This window comes from Taudactylus pleione, unplaced genomic scaffold (genome assembly GCF_031769625.1).
Source record: "Taudactylus pleione unplaced genomic scaffold, aTauple2 ptg000106l, whole genome shotgun sequence".
Taxonomy (NCBI): Eukaryota; Metazoa; Chordata; class Amphibia; order Anura; family Myobatrachidae; genus Taudactylus; species Taudactylus pleione.
The window spans coordinates 819,621-847,125 of record NW_028284508.1 but is presented as its reverse complement, the minus strand read 5'-3'; the positions used below and the strand labels follow the sequence as shown (position 1 = coordinate 847,125).

At 43.1% G+C, this 27,505-nt stretch overlaps 1 protein-coding gene across 1 annotated transcript in view; it reads right to left on the bottom strand.

Annotated features, from left to right (window-relative positions):
- The window catches only part of LOC148525498 (dipeptidase 2-like), a 243,976-nt gene extending 227,093 nt beyond the window's left edge, over nucleotides 1–16,883 (bottom strand). The window contains exon 1 of the mRNA XM_088470911.1: nucleotides 16,826–16,883. Coding sequence (XP_088327037.1) covers nucleotides 16,826–16,861 — 36 coding nt within the window. The 5' untranslated portion in view covers nucleotides 16,862–16,883. The remainder of the gene's footprint in view (nucleotides 1–16,825) is intronic.
- Between the last annotated feature and the right edge of the window lie 10,622 nt (nucleotides 16,884–27,505).

Below are 27,505 nucleotides of genomic sequence, written 5' to 3'. Positions count from 1 at the left end.
ATCAGGACTATGAACGACCACGTCATCCAGATAAGCAGCCGCATACTGTCTATGGGGCCTTAGAATCCTGTCCATCATTCTTTGGAAGGTAGCAGGTGCCCCATGTAGCCCAAAGGGCAACATCTTGTACTGAAACAAGCCCTCTGGTGCTGAAAAAGCTGTCTTTTGTTTGGTGCTCTCGGTTAACAGTACTTGCCAATACCCTTTGGTTAGGTCAAGAGTGGTTAAATACCTTGCCGTCCCTAGTCTCTCAATCAGTTCATCCACTCTTTGCATCGGGTAGGCATCGAATTTTGAAACACTGTTCAACTTTCGGAAGTCATTGCAGAAACGCACACTCCCGTCGGGCTTTGGAATCAACACAATGGGACTTGACCATTCACTATGTGATTCTTCAATAACCCCTAACTCTAGCATATTTTTAATTTCTTTCGACACCTATTCTCTTTGTGCTTCTGGTAACCTATAGGGCTTTAGATTAACTTTAACCCCTGGGTCAGTGATGATGTCATGTTTAATGACCGAGGTTTTCCCAGGTACGTCAGAGAACAGCACCCTATCTAATCAGAAACTCCTTGACCTCTTGTTGTTGAATTGCCGACAGGGTTTTTGCCACTGTCACTTCGGGTACTAAGGGCCCTGGACTTACTGGAGGGTCTTGGACGGCCGACAGTACCGTTCTATCTTTCCAGGGCTTTAACAGATTTATATGGTATATCTGTTCCGGCTTTCTTTTCCCCGGCTGGTAAACTTTGTAATTGACCTGCCCCACTCTTTCTAAGATTTCAAAGGGCCCTTGCCATTTAGCCAAAAGTATATTTTCCACAGTGGGAACCAATACTAACACTCTGTCCCCAGGAGCAAAGCTGCGTAACCGAGCATTGTAGTTGTATACCCTCTGCTGTGCCTGTTGAGCCTGTTCCAGGTGCTCTCTCACTATCGGCACTACCGCAGCAATTCTCTCCTGCATTTGAGAAACATACTCAATCACCGTTTTGTAAGGACTAGACTGCCCCTCCCATGTCTCTTTGGCAATGTCTAGTAACCCCCTTGGGTGTCTCCCATGCAACAAGTCGAAGGGTGAAAACCCGGTGGAGGACTGGGGAACTTCTCTTATGGCCAACAATAAATACGGCAATAAGTAGTCCCAATCCCTACCACCCTTGTCGACCACTTTCCTAAGCATGTGTTTTAACGTCTTGTTAAACCTCTCGACCAGCCCATCGGTTTGGGGGTGATAAACCGAAGTTCTTAACTGTTTGATTTTGAACAGGCGGCATAACTCTTTCATGACTTTGGACATAAACGGTGTACCCTGGTCAGTTAGTATCTCCTTAGGTATACCCAGCCTGCTAAAGACATGAACTAGCTCTCTGGCAATGGTCTTGGTTGACGTATTGCGCAACGGGATCGCTTCCGGGTACCTGGTAGCGTAATCCATTATGACCAGAATATACTGGTGTCCCCTGGCAGACTTCATTAAGGGTCCAACCAAATCCATCGCTATTCTTTCAAACGGCACCTCTATGATAGGCAATGGAACTAGTGGACCCTTATAATGTGGCCTGGGAGCATGATACTGACACTCAGGGCAGGATGCGCAAAAGTCAGATACCTCTTTATGAAGCCCGGGCCAGAAAAACCTCTGCATTATTCGCTCAGTGGTTTTCTCTACCCCTAGATGGCCTGCCGTTATATGACCATGGGCCAGATCCAACACTGTTCTTCTGTAGGCTTTGGGAACTATTAGTTGTTCCACAACATCTTCCCCCTTCTTAGTCACCTGATATAACAAATCCTGCCACATTGCCATGTGGGGATAGGACAAAGGACTATCAGGGTCTACGGGTTTACCATCAACTACTTTTACATTCTCCCTGGCTTTTACCAAAGTAGGGTCATTCAACTGCTCCATGGCAAAGACCTCTCTTCTGACCTCTAAATCAGGCAGATGATCACCTGGCCCAACAACACTTCCCACCTCAATGGGAGGCACATCAGTTGGCGGGCCACCGTCACACTCCGCATTCTCTAGTTCGCCAATCATAGTAGAAAAAGGGAATAACTCTGACTCAGAAGAAACTCCCTCCTCCACTACATCGACAACCTTCTCAAATGGATCGGGGTTGTTCACCTCTGGAACAAAACGGCTTTCCCACAACTTCCAGAAGTGAGCAAAGTCTCTCCCCAATATTGCATCGTACATCAGACCATGTACCAAACCTACAGAAACTATAGCAGAACCACATGGTGTCTCGATGTTCACCTCGGCAGTAACATAATATCGAGTATCCCCATGTATGCAGGTCACACCAACAGTTTTCCCCTCACGCCGCAAGGGGTTCACCAGCTCAGCTTTTATAAGTGTCACCAAGCTACCAGAGTCTAACAGTGCCTCTACTTGGTTGCCATCTACAGTGAGTACACACATGTGCTTATCAGTCTCAGCCTGCCGGTCAGCCGTACAGGCTATCTGTGCAAAGAAAGACCCCCTACGGTAGACATGAGCAGTATCACATTGCATAGGTTCAGTTGTAAGTGCACAATTAGCGGCAATATGGCCGAAGCCACCACATCGGAAACACTGAGTCATATTAATGTCTAGTTGTTTACGGGGCAAGAACCTTCCCGGCCTGGCAGGCCTGTCTCCAGGTTCTACACCCTCAGTCTTAGGTACATTCCACCGCCCAGCACCCTTCTCCCCTGGAACAGTCTTACCAGTGTCTGTGGGAGTTCGCCGGTGCGCCATCGGGGCTCGGTGGGGCATACTCATCAGCTCCTCAGCTGCCACGTACCTCTCCACCAGCTCGACCAACTGGTCCACGGACTTAGGGTCTGCATGGCTCACCCACTTGTGCAGAGTCGCAGGTAATGATCGCAGGTACCGGTCCATCACGACCCTTTCCACGATCTGTGGTCCCATCAGCGTCTCGGGCTGTAGCCATTTTGAGGACAGATGGACAAGATCATGCATCTGTGAACGTGGAGGCTTGTCCATATGGAACTCCCAGCGGTGGACCCGTTGGGCACGAACAAAGGTGGTGACTCCCAAGCGAGTTAGGATCTCCTGTTTTAGTTTTTTATAGTCCTTGGCATCAGCCAGGCATAAGGCCTTTTGTGGCGCCCCAGACAAAAAAGGTGCCACCAGACTTGCCCACTGCTCCTTATGCCAACTCTCCCTTTCGGCCGTTCTTTCAAATGCGGTGAGATAGGCCTCCACATCATCGCCCAAAGTCATCTTCTGGAGGAAGTGACTGGCTCATACGGAGTGAGTGGTGGTGGGAGGACCAGTACCAACATCTCTGGGCCGGGCGATCAGGTGCTGTACCACCTCTTTTATGGCCTGGCTGTTTTCCGCTAAGGCCCGGCGGGTTTCCTCGATGGCAACCTGTTGTTGCCCCTGGGCTGTCTCCAAGGCCGACAGTTGCACCCTGGTGGATTCCTGCAGAGCCCTGGTAGATTCCTGCTGAGCTCTGGTAGATTCCTGCTGAGCTGCTGTAGCTTGGAGCAGGGCTTTAATAATGTCCTCCATTTTGTCCTGGGGTGTAGGTTGGAAGCTGAACCTTGCCTCTCTGAGCATGGGCTGACGCCTCCTCTATGGGACTCCAAGGACACAGCGTTATTTCCACACTCACAAATTGGGTGTCTGTCCCTTTAATTTTTAAACGGAAAGTTTTCCTCTTGCTGCAACTTCAGTGTGTGTGGGTGCCCGCATTCTCCACCATATTGTGACACAGTTAGGTTATGGGGTCCCTCTCCTGGGTAGAGGACTCCTTCCTTACACACACACACAGCAGCAGGGAAGCAGCACACCAGTCTGGATGCAAGTACAAGCTGGTCGGCACCAGTCTTTATTGTACAATGACAGAAATATAAAGAAAACATAAATATAAATCCTAGCCCTTTCGGGGCACTAACTTCACAGGTAGTTCCCTCACTACCAGAACCTGGCAGGGCCTAATGCCCTCGCCAGCAACAAAAGCACAGCACAACACTCACAGTTAGGTTTCCAAGTGTCTCTGAGCAAACTCCCTGCCTGCTCTCCCAGGTGAGACAATCAGCCCTCAACACACTAGGCTTATATTGGCCACTCTCAGGTGGAAACCCTAACAAGCCTGTTACCAGGCTAAGAGAACCAAAACCTGGAGTGGCCGTGGGTGGAGCCCTCCCTCTCCTCTCACCCATAACCCCCAGGTCCCAAACCGGCTTTTCAAAAAGCCGAAACTCAAGCCTGCTACACTGCAGACTTTCTCCTGGGGGTTTAAAACACAAAAGACAGGAATCTGGGACAAATGTACCTGCCACAGACCACTTTACCAGTGATCCTATCACAATATATATATATATATATATATAAACAAATTCCAAAATCCCAACTGAACATTGATATATCCCCTTCATTATCATCTACAAAACACCCCCACACACCCACACAACATAACACTATCCCCAAAAAACTTTAACATACCCCAATACAAAATTAGTACACAACCCCATAAAGATAATACACCCCACACCCCTATAGCTTTAGTCCGTGCCTTCGGCAAATTGTCAGGTTGCGGCCTAGGATCGACCATTGCTCATCTTTGCGCCGGCTTTCCCTGATCTCCCATGGGGTCAGACATCAGGTGCAGCGGAGGATAACGCCATGCCATATAAACTGCCTTGGACTGCGCTGTGCCTGGTTTCTGCGGTTGCCGTCATGGACGCGGCCATGACAGTTTGCATCACCTGATGACTCCATACCCAATGGTAGCATGACGGTGGTTAGCTGACGCTGTCCACCAATAATCTGCTACTGCAGGGGATAAAACCAGTCTGCGGACCACTGGAAGTTTCCTGAGCAATGTTGTAGTTTTCCAGTGTCTACTGAAGATCTCGTTCCAGGTCCAACCTCGTGTTTTCCCTGTGCTTACCAGTGCTTACTATAGTGCAGAAGTGCATCCACAACATCTCACCTGTCTGTGGATCATTTGCCACCTCGTTGTGCAGAAGTGTGTCCTCAACATCTCACCTGTCTGCGGATCATTTGGCCACCTCATTGTGTCGAAGTACGTCCACAACATCTCGCCTGTCTGCGGATCATTTGCTACCTCGTTGTGCAGAAGTTCGTCCTCAACATCTCGCCTGTCTGCAAATCATTTGCCACCTCGTTGAGCAGAAGTGCGTCCTAGACATCTCACCTGTGTTCAAAGTAATTGTTAATTCTGCTGTCACTACAGCACCCAGCCACAGTACCACTGTCACTACAGCGTCCAGCCTCAGTATTGCTGTCACTACAGCATCCGATCCTCAGTGCCATTGTGCTTCCTAGATCCTCCGGTGTATATATTGGAAGCTATACAAAGGTATAGCATAATCCTTGTAAGAAGTATCCTCTAGGGCCACAGTAGCAAAGCTCTCTATTCCCGTGAGTACCATCCCGTGCCGTCATGCTCTAGATTTAAAGGGGCAGGCGCACCAAACGCTAATTGCGTTTGGCGCGGGATTTCTGGTTTTGACTTTGGCTATCCCCTTTGACCTGTTTTCAGCTGCTCTCTGGTACCATCCAGATCATTTGGTTCTGACCTGGCCTGTCGACTAAGCTATAAGTCTTCTCCACTGCATCCAGAGTTTATCAGCACCTGTATAAGGGAACCTATCTTGAGGTCTGCGACCTGTGTGTCGGACGCAGCCAAGTCCATACCTTCTTGCGAGGGTCCCTGGTGAATACCGCCGGCACTTTAGACTCAGGTATAGGTCTAGCCAACTCCCTAAATACGGGTCACATCCATAATCCATCCGAAGATGTGACAGAATACTCTGGCCAAAAACATGGATGCTACTGGTAATCCATCACCACGAGATCTGCTTGAGAACTTACTTGCTAGAGTCAAGAAGCAGGAACAAGGCCAGGCTCAGATTATGCAGTGTTTGCAGACTCTGATGTAGCAAGTCGGTGTTGCTCAAGCACCTCCGGTACAACCAGGTCCATCTACTACGGCACCGGCCGCAGGGGCTTCCGCACCGATACGGATTCCAAATCCAACAAAGTATGATGGGGATCCGACAGGCTGTCGTGGATTCCTGAACCAGTGCTTGATCTAGTTTGAAGTCCAGGCAGCAAGTTTTCCTTCAGACAGGACAAAAGTTGCTTATTTGATCTCGCCGTTGTCAGGTCAAGTATTGGCTTGGGCCTCTCCATTGTGGGAAAGGAATGATCCGCTCGTCAACAACAGTGCCGAGTTTCTGAGAGCCTTCCGGAAGGTCATCGATGAGCCTGGGCGAGTATCCTCCGCAGGGTCGGCCATCTTGCAGCTGAAGCAGGGAAACCAATCTGTGGGACAGTATGCTGTGCAGTTTCAAACCCTTGCTTCAGAGTTGGGGTGGAACAATGAAGCCTTGGTTGCTGCATTTATGCAGCGACTGTCGGATCAAATTAAAGATGTCATTGCATCTAGGGAGTTGCCAACTTCCTTGGATGACTTGATTTCCTTGTGTATCCGAGTAGACCTTCGCCACAGAGAGAGAGAGCACAAGAAAGGGAACAGTCTCATCGCTTCACTTTTAAGCTGGCTCCACGATTCATGGCACCTACTGAGTCTCCAGAAGAACCCATGCAGATTGGGAAATGTCACTTCCCTGCCACAGAAAGAGAAAGGAGGTTCAAAAATAAGCTTTGTTTGTACTGTGGTGAATCAGGCCATCTTCTCTCTGGCTGTCCAAAGCGTCTGGGAAAAGAGAAGGCCTAAATGATCGAGGGGTAGTCAGTTTAGGTGCGTTGAAATACACCCCAAAAAACAAAGTTACTTCTCAGTTTTTCATCGACGTAACCCTGGCCGTGGAAGACTCCTTTGAAGTAGTCAAGGCTTCTTAGATTTGGGTGCTGATGGCAATTTCATTACAGCTAAAAAGGTCCAAGAGTTGGGTATTGCTAGTATGCCTCTGGAAAATCCCCTTTGCATCATCGGAGTGGATGGGAATAAACTTCCTACGGCTACCATTCACTCACAGATGATGGAAGTCACCATCAAATAGGGGCTCTTCATCGAGAGTTGATACCATTCTACATTCTTCAGTCAGCCGAGAGTCCAGTCATTCTAGGTCTCCCCTGGCTCCGCAAGCATTCTCCCGTTCTAGATTGGAATGAACCTCAAATCCTGTCATGGGGTTCTCAGTGCCATGGGTTCTGTTTATCATCGGTTAAGCCTCCTCACTGTGCCATTCGAAGCTCAGTCATCTCTCCAGAAGTTCCTTATCAATCCTTTAGAGACGTGTTCAATAAAAAAGCACCTTCCCACTGAGAGTGGGATTGTGCTATAGACTTACTGCCTGGGAAGGTACCGCCCCATGGAAGAATTTTTCCCCTTTCGCTTCCCGAGTCCCAGGTGATGACTGAATACGTTAAGGAAAATCTGGAGCGAGGGTTTATCAGGGAGTCTAAATCACCCGCTGGAGCTGGTTTGTTCTTCATTAAGACGAAAGACGGAGGTTTGAGGCCATGCATCGACTACCAGGGCCTGAATGCAATCACCACTGATTTCTGAACTTTTTGATCGAATAAAAGGAGCAAAGATTTTTACCAAACTGGATCTCCGTGGGGCATACAACCTAATTAGAATCCGGTCTGGGGACAAATGGAAGATGGCGTTTAACTCTCGTGATGGCCACTACGAGTACTTAGTCATGCCCTTTGGATTAATCAATGCTCCAGCTATATTCCAAAAGTACATGAACCATATCTTCCAGGATCTGTTGTACAAGTACATGGTGGTATACAGTATCTGTATGATATCCTGATATTTTCAGAGGATATTGCAAGTCACCATCAACATGTGTGTGAAGTGCCGTCATGACTCCGAGCTCATCAGCTTTTTTGCAAGCTTTAGAAATGCTCCTTCGATCAAAAGGAATTAACATTTTTGGGATATATCATTTCGGGTTCCTGTCTTGGATGGATCCAGAAAAGCTTGCTGCCATTGTAAACCAGACGGATTGAAAGCTATACAACGCTTCCTTGGGTTTTGCAATTTCTACCTCCAGTTCATCAGGAACTATTCATCCATCGCAGCCCCCATCACTGCATTTACCAAAAAGGGTCAAGACACTCATGTATGGTTGTCTGAGGCAGAGGAAGTATTCACCCAATTGAAACAGTGTTTCCTTTCAGCAGCTATTCTGAGGCAACCTAATTGTGATTTTGCCTGTTTTTTTGGAGATGGACACTTCCACGGTTGGAGTGGGGGCAGTGCTGTCGCAGAAGGATAGGGAAAACAAGTGGTACTCCTGTGGATTCTTCTCATGAAAGTTCTCTGCACCAGAAAGGAACTATGTGGTCAGAGATAAGGAATTACTGGCCAACAAGTTGGCTCTTCAGGAATGGCGATACTTGTTGGAGGGAGATATATTTCTGGTGACCATATATACTGATCATAAGAACTTGACGTATCTCAAGATGGCCCATTGTTTAAATTACCGCAAGTCTAGGTGGTCATTATTTTTTGATCGGTTTAATCTTGTGATTACCTATCGGCCGGGTAATAAGAATGTGAAGGCTGATGCACTATCTCGAGCATTCAGTTCTGATGAGATGGAGGAATTAAAGGAGGACAAGGCTATTCTAAATCCTGCTTGCTTCATGGCTGTTACCAACAAGGTCAAGATTTTACCAGGGAAGACATTTGTAGCACCTGAATCCCGATCCAAGTTGCTGCAATGGGCACATTCTTCACGTTTTAGTGGGCATGCAGAAGTCAATAGAACTCTGGAATTAATTCTCAGGGGGTATTGGTGGCCAACAGTTTGTCAAGATGTTAAGGATTTTGTGGCAGCCTGTCAAATTTGTGCTCAGCACAAGATTCCTCTGCATTCATCTCGTCCTCTGTTGCCATTATACCAGTGCCTGATTGTCCTTGGACTCACATTTCCATGGACTTCGTGACGGATCTACCTTCATGCCAAGGGTTCAATACTATCCTGGTGGTGGTGAACAGATTCTCCAAGGCTGCTCACTTTGTGCCATTAAAAGGGCTACCTTTAGCACCTAAGTTAGCGGAAGTGTTTATTGGGGAAATCTTTAGATTGCACGGGTTTCCTAAAGATACAGGACCTCATTCAGAGTCGGTCGTTGCAGCCGCTCAATCGTACGCCACCGATGTTCGCTAAACTGCGCATGCATAAAATTCGCAATGCGCGTGCGCAGACTAGCTATTACGATCAGAAATTGCTCTCTCCTTGAACACAGCCAGGTCGTTAGTTTGAGTGACAGGATGAGGCGTTTGTGGGTGGTAACAAGTGAAGGTGCTTGTGAACGGGGGAGTGGAGATCTGAACACAGGCGTGCCTGACTATGCAAATGGCGTTTTATGGGAGTGCATAATTAACTAAGTAGTGTCATGGCACATGTGACATGGGAGGTTTTCACACTGACTTGATCGTAGTGCTTAAGAGAGGGTATGGACAACCTTAAGCTATACGACCAGCTCCGATGGTTCCCGATGGTCTCGATTAATCCTTATATGCCCAGAGATGATGTGTAATATGAACGAGAAGGGGGCGTATTTTTAGTCTTACGGCAGCATCCTCCCCTCGCTCATCCAGCTAACGACCCCATCTTAATGACGCAACTTGCGAGCGCTTCATTTGCATATCTGGCCCCTTTTACATTACGACCGAGCGGCCGCAACGACCGACTCTGAATGAGATCCACTGTTTCTGACCGGGGGTACAATTTACCTCTAGATTTTGGAGAACTCTATGCAGGTGCTTTGGCATCAAGTTAAACTTCTCTTCAGCCTACCATCCACAGAGCAATGGCCAGATGGAACGAATAAACCAAGAATTAGAGAAGTTTATTCGAATGTATGTTTCTGCCAATCAAGATGAATGGGTTTCTCTGCTGCCTTGGACTGAGTTTGCCCACAACAATTTGTATCATGAAGCGTCAGGACATTCCCCATTTTTTACTCAGTATGGTCTGCATCCACTATTACCCGAGTTACCAGGCCTGCTGTCAGTACCACTTCCTGCTGTGTGTGGTACAGTGAATCGGTTTTGTAATATCTGGAAGGAGGTAAAAAAGAATTTGTGTAAAGCCTCTTCCAGGTATAAACTTTTTGCAGACCGTAAAAGGAGGCGGAGTCCGTTGTTAAATCCTGGTGATAAAGTTTGGCTGTCAACCAAGCATCTGAGATTAAAAGTTCCCACTATGAAGTTTGCTCCCAGGTACATCGGTCCTTTCCAGATTCTTCAGGTGATTAATCCAGTGGCATTTCATTTCAAATTACCTGGTACACTTAGGATACGTAACGTATTTCATGTATCCCTTCTAAAACTCCTGGTGCTTAATCGTTTCTCAGTACCTCGCAGTCCCCCTTCAGCAATTTCAGTGGACCATCAGGAGGAGTATGAGGTAAAACAGATCTTAGACTCCAGACTGTCGAGGGGATCTGTTCAGTTCTTGGTTGATTGGAAGGGGTATGATCCTGAGGAATGTTGTTGGGTCAAGGCTTCAGACATTCATGCACCTCAATTACTTCAGAAATTCCATCAGAAGTTCCTGATAAACCATTTGTGGAGTGTTCGGTGCCCACCCCTAGAGGAGGGGGTAATGTCAGGCAGTTGGCAAGGAGTTCAGGGCGCCTGCTGCCGATACTTCCGGTTCCCTCCAGCGACTGTGACAGGCAGGCGCGGCTCTCCTAGGAGCGCGCGCGCCGTCCTGTTCTAGATGTAAAGAGGCAGGTGCGCCAAATGCTAATCGCGTTTCGAGTGGGATTTCAATACTCCCTATAAGAGGGTGTCTCTGGCAGCACACAGGTGCCAGAGTATAGGCTTATTTACCATACTCCATTGTTCCTGTGATATTCCATTACCTGTTTCTCACTTTGGCTTCGTTTGTGACCCTGATTTTGCCTGACCCCCTGGTACTGCATCTGATAATCTGGTTTTGACTTTGGCTATTTCCTGTGACCTGTTTACGCCTGCTCCCTGGTACCGTCTAGTCCATTTGGTTCTGACCCAGCCTGTCGACTAAGCTATATGTCTCCACCACTGCATCCAGAGTTTACCAGCACCTGTATAAGGGAACCTATCTTGAGGGCCAAGACTTGTGTGTCGGACGCAGCCAAGTCCATACCTCCTTGCGAGGGGCCCTGGTGAATACCGCTGGCACATTAGACTCTGCGCCTCAGGCATAGGTCTAGCCAACTCCCTAAATATGGGCCACATCCATAATCCATCCGAGAGTTGTGACAATCCCACTTGGAGGGGTCACTGGTGAATACCTCCTGGCTGGTTAGACTCTGCACCTTTGGTCAGGTCTCGCTAACAACTGGTATTCGTGGATCAGGAGACCTTGTGTACAGGCCCCACATCTCAGATTTCCTCTTTAAGCCCAGAACCACAGCTTCCACCCCTCAGTAGGGAATTCCATACAGCTGGTCATGACACAAACCATCGTTGTTGATCAATTTCACATGTAATGCAAAATGGAAAGAGATAACTGAGAATCTTGAATACACAACTCCAATTTCAGACCTGAACTTATTGTTTGAGTATTCAAAGCAAAACATGATGAGTTCATTTCTGATTTGACCAAGAAAGAGGTCTTTGCAATGATGATCTATAACCTATACATAATCATATTCCAGAAACGAGGACTGCCTCATTGCTACATGCTTCTCACCCTGGCAGAAGAAAATGCAATACGCGAGATTAAACACATTGATAAAGTTGTCTTAGCACAACTTCCATCATCTGATAGGACTGTCCTGTTCGGAACTGTAAAGTCTTGCATGATCCATGGCCCTTGCGGAGCGCTCAATCCAATGTCGCCATGTATGAAAAATGGCAAATGTAAGAAGAATTTCCTGAAACCTTACGCAGCTGTGACAAAGGAAAACTGCAATGGTTATCCCTTCTACAAGCAAAGAATCAATGGCAGAACCTTCTAACCACAGTTAATGGTAATTTTCTTGAAATCACAAAGGAGTAAGTTCGACAGTTAAAGCAGTAAAGTACCTACACAAATATATCTACAAAGGCTACGATAGTATAAATGTCAAGATGGTGAACATTGCCCCAGATGGACGAGCTGATTATGATGAGATTATACGATTTGTCAACATGTGCTATGTGCGTACACCTGAGGCATGTTGGAGGTTACTTGAGTTCCAAAAGCAAACAAAATCATATACTGTCCACAAGTTAGCTATTCATCTGCCAGGACATGACAATGACTACAATGACTACATCCTAGAGGACACAGACATCGCTGACTTGGTCCGACAAGTTCTATCCATAGTCCCTCACTCAGCATGCGGAACCATTATTGAGAACTGTCTGAAATCGTGCCCACTATGGCCACACATCGAAATGTATCTCTTGACACAGAACATGCGTACAACCGTAATGAGGTTGCATTCACTGAATTTCTATTTGTGGTTTGTTTTGGCTGTGCCAATGTTCCAAGTTCGCCTTTTATTTAAATACCCAGTGGCGTCCCTACCCACGGTGTCATGTGCACAGCATCCCTCCCCGCACTAGGTGACATTGCGGGGAGTGATGCTGTGCGTGGGCATGATCACATGGACAGGGGGCATGACCATGTGGACAGGGACGTGACCACGTGGGCGGGGGCATGGCCTCGTGGGACAAACTCCCGTATTTATTTCTTAGGGGAGGTGCTGGGGGGGCAGGAGGTACCTGTGTGGAGTGCTGGCCAGGCTCACTCAGTGTCAGGAGTCCGGTGCTGCACTTAATTATACAGTGCAGCACCTGGCTCCTGTCACTGAGGGGGAGTCTGCACCTTGGTGTCACCCCTTGGTGGGTGACACCTGGGTGCGCACCACTCCCCCCGCACCCCCCTTGTGACACCACTGTAAATACAGAATGAAATGTTATGCAAGGGTGACATTACTGAAACAATATATGGCACTAACATTCAAACCCTGTCCGAATACGAACTGAAAGATTGAGAAATCCTTTACCTGTCACGATCCCAACTAATTTTTCCCATATTCTATTAGTTTCTCCTATGATTTACCTCTGTTGTTTGTTCCAGCTAACGCTGAAGTCCGCTTGTGCTGTATACATCACTCATTGGACTCAGCCGATATCTCCAATCATCGGTCCGAGCAGATATCTCCAATCATCGGTCCCAGCCCATATATTCAAACATCGGTCTCAAACCGATCCAGCACTTCAATTCATCATCATTGGCCTCAAATCGATCCAGTACTTCAATTCACCCTGATCGGTCTCAAAGCAATCCAGTACTTCAATTTATCAACATCAGTCTCAAACCGATCCAGTTCTTCAATTCATTAACATCAGTTCCAACTTGACTGTCTAGATACATCAGTTCCAATCCAATTGTCTCCAAACATCGGATCCAATCCGATCCTGCCAAAGGATTCTGATGCAGTAAATATCACTCACGTGGATTCACCTGGATTACCTGCTGCAAATGGATGGACTCAAAATATTGGGCCTGATTCAGAGCCGCTCGTAAGCGGCCGCTCGTTTGCTCCGAGCGATGTTTGCCCAACTGCGCATGCATACGGATCGTAATACGCATGCGCGAACCAGTCAGTGCGGCCGAAAATCGTTTGTTCGCTAAATAGCGAATGCCTGCTATTTTGAGTGACAGAACGAGGCGTATGTGGGTGGTAACAGGGGAAGGTGCTTGAAAACGGTGAGGGAGATCCGAACGCAGGCGTGCTTAAAGGTCAAAACGGGCGTTTTAAGGGTGTGCATAATTAATACAGCAGCGTCATTGACCACGTCACTGGGTTATTTTATAGCCAGAACTGCTCGCAAGATTGTGGTAGCAAAAACTAACCACAAGAATAGCGAGCAGTTCATACGCTGGTCGATGTACTCGATTAATCTAATAAATAGCGGACATGACGTAGGATGCGAGCGGCCAGGGGGCATATTTTTACAAAAAACGAACGCAAGTTTTGTTCGCTCTTTCAGACATAGAGGCGTGAACAGACCGCAAAGAGCGAACATTTCATTTGAATAGCCACCCCTTTTTTTGGAACGAACGACCGCAAATAGCGACCGGCTCTGAATCAGGGCCATTGTCTTTACTGAAGTCTTTCAGTGAATTTGTAACCTATTTTGTCAATCAAATAAAGTTTACATTAGTTGTTTGATATGAAATTTATTCTTAAAAAAAAATACTAACTGTCAATTTCAACAGGTTGCCACTAGTTTTATTTTAGATATATATATATATATATATATACACATAGTGTTCTCCCCAGGCTGTTTTCTGCGGGCGCAACGCCCAGCAGAAACAGCCTACCACCCGGCACTCCCGGTCACCCTAAATGTGTCCTGTTGCCAACGAAACGGATGCCGGATGCAATGCCGAGCTGTGCCGATGTCACATTCTTTACATTGGAGGCTTGGAGGCTCCGTGGCAGCGGATGCGGCATTGGGGCAGAGGGAGGTGCCAGGCAGGGGACATGGCATTAGGTAAGGGGAGAGTACTGAGCAGGGGTTGGGGCAGGGGGGTAGTTGTCCATCACAGTGCAGAGGCGCAAAGATGCCTAAGTCCTGTATAAAAGTTCAGTTGGGAACAGTCACCTGAACTGATTAAAGAGAGCCTGCAAGTGGGGCCAGTATCTGTAGAGCGCTGTAAAAAATATATTCTGTGTAGCCTGCAAGTGGGAACAGTATCTGGGCCTCTAAGAAGAAGAAAATTAATATATAAATTGTTATAATAGTGTCAATCATTATACAGTCAGGATTTAAACATTGCATTATTGCGAAGGAACCACCTGGCTAATTCTTGATGCATCCGGCTGGAAAAACATTTCTGGGGAGAACACTGTGTGTGTGTATATATATATATATATATATATATATATACACAAACAGTCACTTGGGATGGCACTCCCACGCAAACATCAAACAATCCTGTGTGCCCTCTGTGGAAAGCTGATGACTTCCCCAATATAATCACTGTGTCGGCGGCACTCCAGTATAATAAACAACACCAGGCAGGTATAGTATTGACGTTTCGATGCTTTAGTGCATCGTTTTCAAGATATCTTGAAAAAAATGCATTAAAGCATCAAAACGTCGATATTTTATATATATAATAAATATTCTTTCTGTAATGGTCGGCACTCCCTTGCTGATATAAAACAGCCGCATCAGGTGCCCTCCTCGTGTGAATCTCTGCATTCGGGAACACACTAATGTAGTCAAGTAGAGAGGCAGCATTCTGACGACTTGCAATAAATCCACAATTCCCAGTTTGTATGTCAACGTTTCAGAACCTTTTATAGTTCTTTCGTCAGGATAAAGCAAGCAGTAACAAAACACACCTTAAGTACTAAACAAGTGACGTTGTCAGAAGTCTGCATGCAACACAAACAATCAGCGTTAATTAATGTGCACCAAACCATCACCAATAAAGTTGAAAACAAACAGCTGTAATGAAGTAAAAGTTGCAATAACCCTCATAGGCATATCTTCCTTGTATCAGAATAATGCAACAAACATGCAACATAGCAACAAGATAAACTATGATGATACATTGTAATCTAACCTGACTACCCAGAGAATATGATGATTTAAATAGAAAAATATGTCCAAAGATACCATTAGTAAAAATACGAAACAGTCCCATCTCAATAATAGCTAGTACCAAACAATGGAAAAATATAATATACATCATAACCTATACCACACATACGAAATAACACATGTATGTCAGACCTATCTAGAGAAATGCATGTAAACCTAAGGATTCATTTAAACCCAAAGGGGACATTGGTCCTCATTCAGACCCGGTCGCAAGCGCTGAGCACTCGCAACCGGGTCGATGTTTAGGCCCTGCGCATGCACAGCGGCCGCACTGCGCGTGCACAAACACCGGAGCAAGAGAGAAACTCTCTCGCTCCGGCGCTCACTACAAAAGGGCCGGCTGTCGATGTAACCCACAGCTTAGCTAGCGACCAGGAGGCAGCCCTTAAAAATACAAGCGGCCGCCCTCATTCAGAACGAGCGCTCACTTCTTGCGAGCGCCTCTGAATGAGGGCCATTGTCCCTAACTGAAATATCCATTTGGATTTTAATTGGAGTAATTTACGTGACCTGTCGCCTCCTCTGATCCACGTCGGGATGTGGTCAATAATACAATACCTAAGAGATGCCAGACTATGATTGGCTTCTAAGAAATGCCTAGCAACCGGCTGGTCACTAGATTTCTTAGATAAGGCTATCCCGATTTCGCAATTTTTAAGGTTGCACTGGATTATCAGCAATGATCATGATTTACAGGAGGAGGAACCCATTATCCAAATACAGATGATATATAGTAGAGAGAGATAATTAGGACCGGCACTCACTTGAACATGCTCTGAAACATTGGTATTTCTGTGACATGCTATAGCAGTGGTTCTCAAACTCAGTCCTCAGGAACCCACACACCCGGGGTCCTGAGGACTGATGAGATGTATTAACATTGGCTGTAGCAGAAAGTGACAACTCCTCCCTCTGGCAATCCCTGGTAGAGCACACAGCGCATCAGCCTAGTGCACCAGCCCCCCAATCATACATGGGGGAGAAGCAGTATCAGCGCACGTAACGTGCACTGATGCCACTTCGGTGGTTAATACATCTGCCCCCATGCCTCTTAATGCTGGCTTGACTCCGCTGGCTATTTGATTCTCGACGGACTTAACCTAAGCAGCATGGGGGCTAGTATTAGCTCCTTTGCATAAGCATATTTTATATATAATATATATTTTTTTTACATATAAGCACATGCCACACTGTGCTTTCATATTCCACTGTGCTCTCCCATCTAACACTATATTTTCTCATACCTCATTACACGTGTCAATTCCTATCCTCCATCCCATGTGTGGCTGCTGCTGGGCGAGACTGCCTGTGACTCCTCGAATTTCTCAGCCAGTGATCCAAGGAGACAATGCACCATGCCAGTAACTTATGCAATGTCTGCACTCCCCCCTGCGTGGCTGTCACATAAGAACCAACAAATAGTCACCAACACATACAAAGTATTAAAGAAAGAAAAAATACATTAGAAAAATAAAAATTATTAATTTCCCCTAATCCTACTGAGGTGTAATTTAAACTACCCCCCTGTGTAATATTGGTGTATTAAAATTCACCCAATGTGGGGATTGGACAAGTTCTTTATGGGCTGTTTTTGCTCTAATGATCTTTACAACAATGTGATGACTGTGAGTGAATAATATGATAGAGTGCAAAAATGGCATCAGTTATTATAATCTTAATGCATTGTAGTAGTGATGGATAGATCACAAATGATCAGTTCAAAATTAACTAATCACTAGTTCACTCATTTCACTCAGCTCTGGCAAAGATCAGTACATCAGGAACTAAAACAAGTGGGAGGAGTTAGACAGTGACAGAGAGAGCACAGCAGCTCCATGCATGAGTCAGTACTGCTAAACTACCACAGGTGGCACTGTTGTGCTCAGACATTGTGAGGATTCTTATTACAAATTCCTCGAAAGGAGAAAGAAAGTCCTATATAGGCACACAAAGAATAATTGAAGTAAACTAAAATATAACCTTTATTAAATTTATTAAAACCTTGTTATAGTGAAATATTGTTAAAATGAAAAATACTGAGAAATTGTGAAAAAAGAATTGAAAAATGTGTATACAATAAGCTGACACTTAAGGGCAACTGCTATCCTATGAATAAAGTTTACTGTATTCTATATTGAGTATTCATAACTCTTCTATTTGTGATGCATATGTAGTCGGTTTAATAAACAAAGAGACAATACACAAACATGTTACTCTGGCAAATGACCCCAGCTGTATTAGACCTAGGTAAGTTTGAATAATGGCATACTCAAAACATCTGGCTTTTACACTTCACATACTGTGTTCATTCATAAATGAAAAGTTGGTTATATCCCTATATATTCCTTAGCCACAATTATTGTGACTCTTTTAGTGAGTAACTAAAAGATTGATTGACATACGAAGGTTAGTATTTATTACAATATATTGCAGTATCAAAATTCCATCAGTAAATATATTATCAGATTATCACATCAACCCTCCAAGTGTATATGAGGATATTCAATTTCGTATATGTAGTCTAATAACTTACAGTATGAATATATATTTATAAATAGTGTACATGCTCATACTTCTACAGTAACATGGTGCATGTAATAAACCATGTCACACCGACAGAAAGACCCTGCCATTCTGGGCCAAGTTAAGTTTATATATCAACCTGCTTAAAATACTTTGCTTCTGCACGTCACTCACTGTGTGTTACCTTTCATATAAGGGATACTTTGTTCCCATTCATTTTGAAACATTTGTTTCTAATCATGAACACACTGAATCACATAGTAAATAACTGGGAGAATTATTGTCAAGTTAACCCGTTTATTCATTAATAAACAAATATTGTCACATAACTCAGTATGTTGTGGTATAATATATCTCAATATTCAGAGAGAAAATTAGACACACTATTGATTAAATACAATTAGCAGCTGTGTTTATAGCTTATCATAGGCTTAGAGAATATTGCAAGGATATTGAGTAAATAATAATTTACTACCTAGACACACTTATATTCCTAATAAGTGCATCTTAATTTATCAGTAAGCCAATGCTGAGTAACATAGTTCTAACCTAACGGTTGTACTCCCGTATATTTTACATATCACTTGTTTGTTAAGATTATACAAGGGAGACAGTTCAAAGTGTCCCACTCCTTTTAGATCGTACATCCATACACTATTGAACAACAGGATGACACCTATTAATCATCCGGTCTGTAGCTTGTGCACCAGCCCAAGACCAGAATATGGGACTTTAAATAGTCAGCTTAACTTGCTGTGAGTAATTAAACAGTAATTATTAGTAATCAGCCACACTATCAGGCCATAGTTTCCCTATACTTATTGTGCTGAATTCCTATATACCCGAGCGTGCTGTAGCTGCGTCCCGGGTAAAGGTTAGGTTAATGTACAGCTAAATATCAGCCCAAAACCAGGATGTGGGACTTATTTGTTCAATTTTGTTTGCTATTGATAGCTAAACTAAATAACAGCGGTCACACATACTCTGTCGGGCGATGCCCGTGGTTAGCATAATTATTAGTACTCAGCCACACTATCAGGCCATAGTTTCCCTACACGTATTGTGCTAAATTCCTATATACCCGAGCGTGCTGTAGCCGCGTCCCGGGTAGAGGTTAGGTTAATGTTCAGCTAAGTATCAGCCCAAGACCAGGATGTGGGACTTATTTGTTCAATTTTATTTGCTATTGGTAGCTAAACTAAATAACAATGGTCACACATACTCTGTCGGGCGAGTAGTGCAGTGGTTTTTCCCTTTTCCCCTTCTCCTTGATATACAATATGTTAATTTGCTGAAATCTTTTTGGCTTTCTTTCCCATTAGCACAGTTTAAAGTGACATAGTCTTTAACAATATACATTATATAATATACTACATTTGATTGTATTAAAGTAGTAATATGGCATCGTTCAATCTAACTAAAGATTTGGAGGATAGACGTGATTAATTGAAAAATAATTTGGATTCAGTTTTTGGAGGGGAATTTGGAGGAATTGACCCATTAAGTAAGGACTGGTCAAATGATCTTTTTCTGCTCAAACAAACCTTGATGAAACAAAGTAAGACCTGGTGGAATAGATAAATGTTTGACAATTATATTAAAAATAATATAACACCGAGAGGCCTTAGGCCAAAAATGTTTCCAACTTTTGAATTGGAATTGGAGACCTTAAAAAGGAATGGGAAAATATCCTCACACAATGTTCAATGGATCTTATTAAGGTCCTTATAAAACATGATGAGATCCTTTTGAATCAATACGCTAGGGATATAACCACATTGGATGAGACGCTTAAGAAATTTGAAACAATAGACAAATTTCAAAAAAAATACAACAAATATAAAAAAAAATTGAAGAGTTTGAACAAGGTATTATAGAAAGAAAACGGAGGAAATTACAGAGGGATAGGAATGATTTTGCTCAGAATACAGTATACAGATGGCGAATCTATCCGCAACGTGCCAAAAATTCCAGTACTTTCAGTTATTCAACATCAGAAATTGACTCCTCAGAAGGTGAGGATGTTCGTAACAGTGGAAGAGACCAGAGTAGAGATTTTTTAGGACAGACTTTACAAACGGTCAAAGATCAAATCTATATAGAAGATCTAAGATCAGGAGGGGGAAGGGGAGCAAGAAGAAAAAGAGATGTAAGGGGGTGGAGAGAGGAACCAAGGGAACAGAGGAGGAACAGAAGATAACTAAGGATGTATTAAGAATTATCAACCTGACAGATAAAACCCTAACTCAAGACCAAATCTCACTATTAAGTAAAGGACTTTCTTTTTCACCACAGCATCAATTGGATAGATTTGAATGTGAGGAAGATTTGCATTTATTTACACGAAAATCCTCTTAAAGAAATTTTTTTGTAATCAGGAGAGGTTACGAGAGTTAGTACCAGCTACTGATAATGCTACCTCCCCCGCAATATTTGATGATGAAGATCTCCAGGCCCTAAGCATTTTGAAAGAATTAGAATCAGGTGAAGAAGGATTAACTCCCCCGAAACAACTCCCTTATGATGCAGCCAAAATTAAGAACAGATCAACATTTTTTCCGGATTTCAAAATTTCTCCCCCAGTGAAAGTATTCTTTGATTTAGTTTCCAATGATTTGGATGACTTATACTATCATGAGAATCGAAAAAGACAAATTCAGACAGATAATTTAACTATTGGTGAGATGCTCGCCTTACAACAAATCTCGACTTGGTCAGATGTTATTATTAAACCCTCGGACAAGGGGGGAAATATCGTTTTGTGGCCTGTAGGTATGTATATGGAAGAACTTCACAAACAACTTGCTGATCAAAACTGTTACAAACGATTAATTTTTAATCCCACCAATAATTATCAAACATCATATAATAAACTGGTGGTTAAAGCATACAATGAAGGAATCATTGAGAAAAAAGAATTTGACTTCCTGAAGATGGATAAACCTAAGGTTGCGACACTGTACTTATTACCGAAAGTACACAAGGATGAAAGAACGCCACCGGGCAGACCGATTGTCTCTGGTGTGGGAAGTCTATTTGAAAAAGCTAGTATCTTTGTAGATCAATACTTACGACATCATGTATTAGCATTACCATCCTACACCAGAGATACGATGGATGTCCTGACTAAACTACAAGATCTAACTGTGGGCCAGGGTACATGGCTGGCAACGTATGATGTTCAAAGCCTTTACACCAGCATTGATCATACAAAAGGCATCATGGCGGTCAAATATTTCCTGGATATGGAAACACATAAGGAATTCAATGATTTCCTGAATTCACTTTTGGAATTTATCCTTACTAAAAATTATTTTGTTTGTGAAGAACAGTTCTATTTGCAGGTGAGAGGCACGGCGATGGGAACAGCCTGTGCCCCCACCTACGCCAACCTATATATGGGTTGGTGGGAACAAGAACGGGTATTTAATGATGAATATGAAAAATACACCAAACATATATTGTTGTACCTACGATACATAGACGACATCCTTGTCCTATGGGATGGAGAACAAGAATTGTTGGAGGAATTTGTTTTTATTTTGAATCACAATGATCTGAATCTGAAATTAGTGGGAGAGATGAGTAAAACTGAGATTAATTTTCTGGACCTAACTATCATTATTGAGGATGATGGACGGATAACAACAGACATATATAGGAAAAAGACCACTACTAACAGTATCCTATACTCCACTAGCTCCCATTTACCAGCAACAATTAGTTCGTAATAGTTCCCCTTTGGGGATCTCTCTAAGAGAAATTGCTCGAATAGAGATACCTTTCTAATACGGGAACATCAGCTATGTGAACAATTGAACAAAAGAGGATACAGTAAGAACAAAATAAGATCAGCAGTTCAGGATGTCAGGACTTACTCACGTGAATCACTACTAACTAAAAAGAAGAAACTGAAGTCAGAGGAACCAGTTAGGTTTGTTGGTACTTTTAATAGAAATTGGTACCAAATAAATAACATTTTACAAAAGTATTGGGGGATCCTCCAGACCGACGAAGATCTGAAAATTATTCTACCTAAAAAAGTGCAGACCAGCTGGAGAAGGGCTCGGAATTTAAAGGATATTCTGGTAAAAAGTCATTTTGATACCTCTAAGCGAGTAAAATTCTGGAAAAAAGGATCATACCGATGTGGATGTTGTAAGGCATGTAAATACATGTCACCATGTGAATATTTTTTTTATAAATTTGGTAAAAAATGGACCATTGACAGTTATATCTGCTGTACCACTATGGGCGTGATATACCAACTCGAGTGCCCATGTGGTAAACAATATGTGGGTAAAACAATTCAACCATTAAAAATACGAATATTGGAACATGTCAATAGCATTATTAATGCTAGAAGAGATACAGCCAGATTTAAAACTTTGACATCAGTGGCCAGTCATTTTTTGAGGTACCATGAAGGCTGTCCCTCGGAACTCAAAGCCTTTGGATTACAACATGTAACATTGGGAATAAGAGGTGGTGACATGGACAGACAACTGTTGAGAGCAGAGGCTAAGATGATTTTTCTCATTGACTGTATATCCCCAAAGGGATTGAATGAGAATAATAGTTACTTACCCTTTTTATGAATTTAATGAGTTATTAGATAGAGTCTATATCATCTTCTTAACTCCATTATGTGGACATCTATAATGTGGATTAATTCTTATAGACTTTAGAATCAGAAATTGTAGGTCTCATTAAAATTTATATACACAAGCGGACTTCCCGTGGGCGGAGCATCGTGCATGGCCGCTTTTTACTGAAGCTCCTATACCTTACATAGAATCCTGTGCAATCCTCACTTAGAATTTCTATTTCTATAAAGCAACTTTCAATAATCTATTGTCTAAAGGTGTTAGGTTGCCGAAGGATTACTTATTTTGGTAAGAGTCTTTTGATTCCACCGGATTTCAGCCCTTAACTAAGTGGCGTTCATGGCCGCCTGAAATTCAGGCACGAATTCCAGGCTCCTTCCCACACCCCTAAGAAGCCTGAGAACAATCCTCCCTTACCACCTTGTTTGCGATGCCCTCTCTTCAAGCCCCTACTACTGGCTGCTCATATTCCACAAGACCTCTCCTGATACAGTTGGGTTTTGTCTGATACCCGCGGAGGTGCGCTGACTGATACATGGCACGATGGAGGGATCGGCTTGGCGGCTGGCCTCCATTACTGCTGCTCTTTTGTGCTGGCTGAAACCTGATGGTGGATCACTACGAGCGGGAACTGTGAAGGCTGGATATTAGCTCCTGGAATTACTCCTGTCGATCCCCTGGGAGAGTTGCGAGCTAAGCCAGAACAGTGAGCTAATAGCCGAACCTATGTGCGCGAGGACGGAAATTATATCGTGAATAGGGTGACTTGCCTGCTTCACTACCACTGGATCTGCTCCTTGTCCACTGGATCTGACGCTCCATCTGATGAGGGAAGTGATCGCTAAGCACCTGCTGCTGACTAGGATCCTGTTGATCCCCTGAGCGCTCCGCTCCACTACAGCGATATAGGCTGAGTCTCCCCATCCGGACTGATTCACTGACTCTGGACTCTGTGCTTTACCGGACTCCCTGTTGAGTGAACACTGCAGGCAAATCATTCCTTTGAATCCTGTAAACAGACCAATAGAAGTGGTCGTAAATCTTGTTACCCTCTGCATTATTCCGATGATTGCGCGGTTGGTAAGGTCCTGAAGAGTCTTCACCCCATATACCTAACTGTTCACTATTTGACGGGCTCTGAGATCCTGTATCCTCCTGACAAGCCTACGAACAGAAGAATTTCTATAGTTCATGAACAATATATTTGTTCCCTCGCTTTGACGGGGAACGTGTGATGGACGGTTACTGGTGAGTTCTGATACTCCCTGAGTAATAAGACATATGTCTTGGGGTCGCTATTGATAAAGGGTGCTCCCCAATAATATAGCTGGACTCTTATTGCTGTTCACTGTGAAAGCTTTAATATTGTTGTTTTTTGTTTTTATAGATAAGTATATTGCTTGCTTTCCCACTATTTACCATCTCGAGTGATTTGGATTAACAATCTGTTTACACTCATCACATTAAGGTGTCTTGTATTTCAAAATGACATAAGGAATAATTGCTTATTTGGATAAAGCCCAACTAACTATATACTATAAGGAAATTTCTCATTCAGTCACTGCAGAATATATAAGCTTAGTCTGCCACCTAGTGTTATTGTTGGTTAATTACCTGTAATTTCTCCGATTAACAAACTGATCATAAATTTTCACCTTAACATTCACTGACAATGATATCTTTCCTAAATCATTGCACGGTAATGATTTTTCAGTAATTTCTGTTATTTGCTAATTTGAAATTGTATAGTATATTCTACATTTAAACCCAAGTATTGTATTTTCTTCTTACTAACTCACGGATACAAAAGTGCTCTTGATATTGTTAGTCTATAAATCCTCTTTCCATTGAAACATAGATTAATAATGTAATAATTCACAATCATTCTTAAGGTGGTAACGAGTCTCTAGCTGATTACTGGTTCCATAGTATGGACAAATTTTTTGATAAAATTCCGACGGATACAATGGTCAGGACTAAGGTATCACAAGCTAAAACTCCCTCAGTAAAAGAGGTTAAAAATACCCCTCCTCTCAAAATTCTAAAACTCCTTCTTTATCACAAGATCTTTCTACGTCACCTATTATGCCTTCTCAGGTTATAGAGGAATCCCAACCTTTAAATCCTCATCTGGAAAAAAAATTAGATGCCATACAAACAACCCTAAATTCGGTTCTGTCCCATCTGGAAACTCATACTAAACGATTGGTTGAAGTAGAACAGCGTGTTAGTACAGCTGAAGACATGATCTTATCTCTGCAGAATTCTGATGATTCGCAGAATCAACAAATTACATTTCTAACTGCAAAAATTGATGATCTCGAAAATAGAGAAAGACGCAATAATCTCAGATTTATAGGCGTCCCTGAATACGGGTGCTGACCTTATTGATCTATTAAGTATAGACATAATTCAAGTACTCAATGTTCCAACTACTTCAGGTACAGTACTGATTGAAAGGGCTCATCGCATTGGTCCGGATAGAGGTCCTCACTCTACCCAATCCCGCCCTCGACCAGTTATTGCTAGATTCCTTAACTTCCGTGATAAAGAAAACATACTAATAGCATATAGAAAGAAACGCACTCTTGAAGTGCGTAACTTTAAACTGTTAATATTTCAGGATTTCTCTGCTCATGTGACACTGAAACGGAAAGAATTTACCCCAATTTGCAACCATTTATTTACACAAAACATCAAATTTGCTCTGCTCTACCCTGCTAAATTGAGGGTATTCATAGAGGGAAAACCAATGATGTTTGAAACTCCTGACCTAGCTAGAGCTCATTTTGACATTCCACATAATCATTCTTCTTCCAATCCACCTCCGAATGGATGAAAATATGTTGTACTTTCTTGTTTTGATTTACTGTATTGTTGATTTGCTGGTTCCTCAATGCTACCCTCTTGTGTGGTGGAGCGGGATTCCGGTAAATCAAACTGTTTGTTTTACTGTTTATGGTAAAGATGTTGTTGTCTTAGGCACCACAATAGGTTTCTACTTCATTACTACCAACTATGACACTCTCCCTAATTTTCCTCTTTCCTTCCTTTTTTTTCTTATTATTATTTTTCCTACTTCATCCGTGGATTTCTGCTTTACCCTCGCCATGGCTGAGGGTACTATTTTGATACGCTTGTCCTGCTCGCTGGGATGGGATGAGCTCATGTTTAATTGGCTGCCTTTCAAACTTTCCATTTTTAGAATGGGAATAGGATGACTACCAATACTATTTATACAAGAATAGTAACACAGGAGGCTTCCTCTTCTATCAAATTCATATCATGGAATGTAGCGGGTTTGAATTCGGCTATCAAAAGACGAAAGGTTCTAACGCACCTTAAACAATACACTCCTGATATAGTTCTATTACAGGAAACACATTGGTTAAGAGGTTCACAAGCCACACTTAAAAGTACATGGATTCGGGAGTGTGTTTCTGCCTCTTTTGAAAAAAAGAAACGTGGTGTAGCCATCTTATTCAGCAAACATCTTCAATACACAATTGATAAGGTGGTGGCGGATAAGGAAGGCCGTTTTCTGCTGATTTGTTTAACAGTTCATGGTGAGAAGCTAAGTATCCTTAATATATATGCACCTAATACCCAAAATTTGTCCTTCTTTAAGAAAATCTCGAATTTACTAATGAAACATGAAACTACAAATTTAATTATAGGAGGTGACTTCAATTGTCTCCATAATCCTTCATTAGATCATTCAACGGTCGCCCCTAATACGTCTCAAAATCACATGAATGGAATAGATTTTCTAATCACACGACATGACATGATTGATCTGTGGAGGCTCCACAATCCGACTGGTAGAGATTTTACTTTCCATTCCCATGTGCATAATGTATTCACAAGAATAGATTACTTCTTGGTCGCTGATTCTTTACTCTCACGAGTCACAGATGCAATCATAGAACCCATTATTATTTCTGATCATGCCCCTATACTTTTTAAATTGTCCCGTAATGATACCTGGTACTCATCATGTCTTTGGCGATTTCCTTCATACTTATCTCAGAATGATGATTTTCAAACATTCTTAAAAAACAAATGGAGAGAATATGTAGATGACAATTTAGAACATTGGACTGAGCCGGTCCTTTTTTGGGAGACCTCAAAAGCAGTGATGAGGGGGCATATAATCTCTAATGTGGCTAAAAGTAATCGTGCACGTAGAGAAAGATTGCAGTCTCTACGCGATAGTCTAAAAAAGTCTTACCGTCATTATCTTCAATTCTCGACCGCTGTCAATAAAACTTTATATCTCAAACATAAACAGATTTTAGAAACCTTTTTATTAAAGGAAGCTCAGATTAGGTTAGATTATACCAAAAACACTTATTACCGTCATGGAGGTAAATCTGGTAAAATATTAGCATATATGGCTAAACAGCAAGGAAAAAAGAAATTCATTACAAAATTACTAAATCCGGAAACAAATATGGCGGTAACTAAAACTAATGATATATCCCAAATTTTCCATTCATATTTTGCTTCACTATATGAAGACTACCCTATAGATCAAACGTTCTCAAATTCTTTTCTTAGAGAAGCCGAGTTGCCCGAGCTGACTGAGGAGCAGAGGGAAGTTCTTAATGCTGAGATAGATGAGGAGGAAATTTTATCTGCTATTAATAGCCTAAGACTCAATAAATCACCGGGACCAGATGGTTTTAATGGAAACTTTTATAAAATATTAAAAGAAGAAATGGTCCCAACTCTCAAACATATCTTCCATCAGATTCATAAAGAGTCCATTCAATATCCTACATTCAATGACGC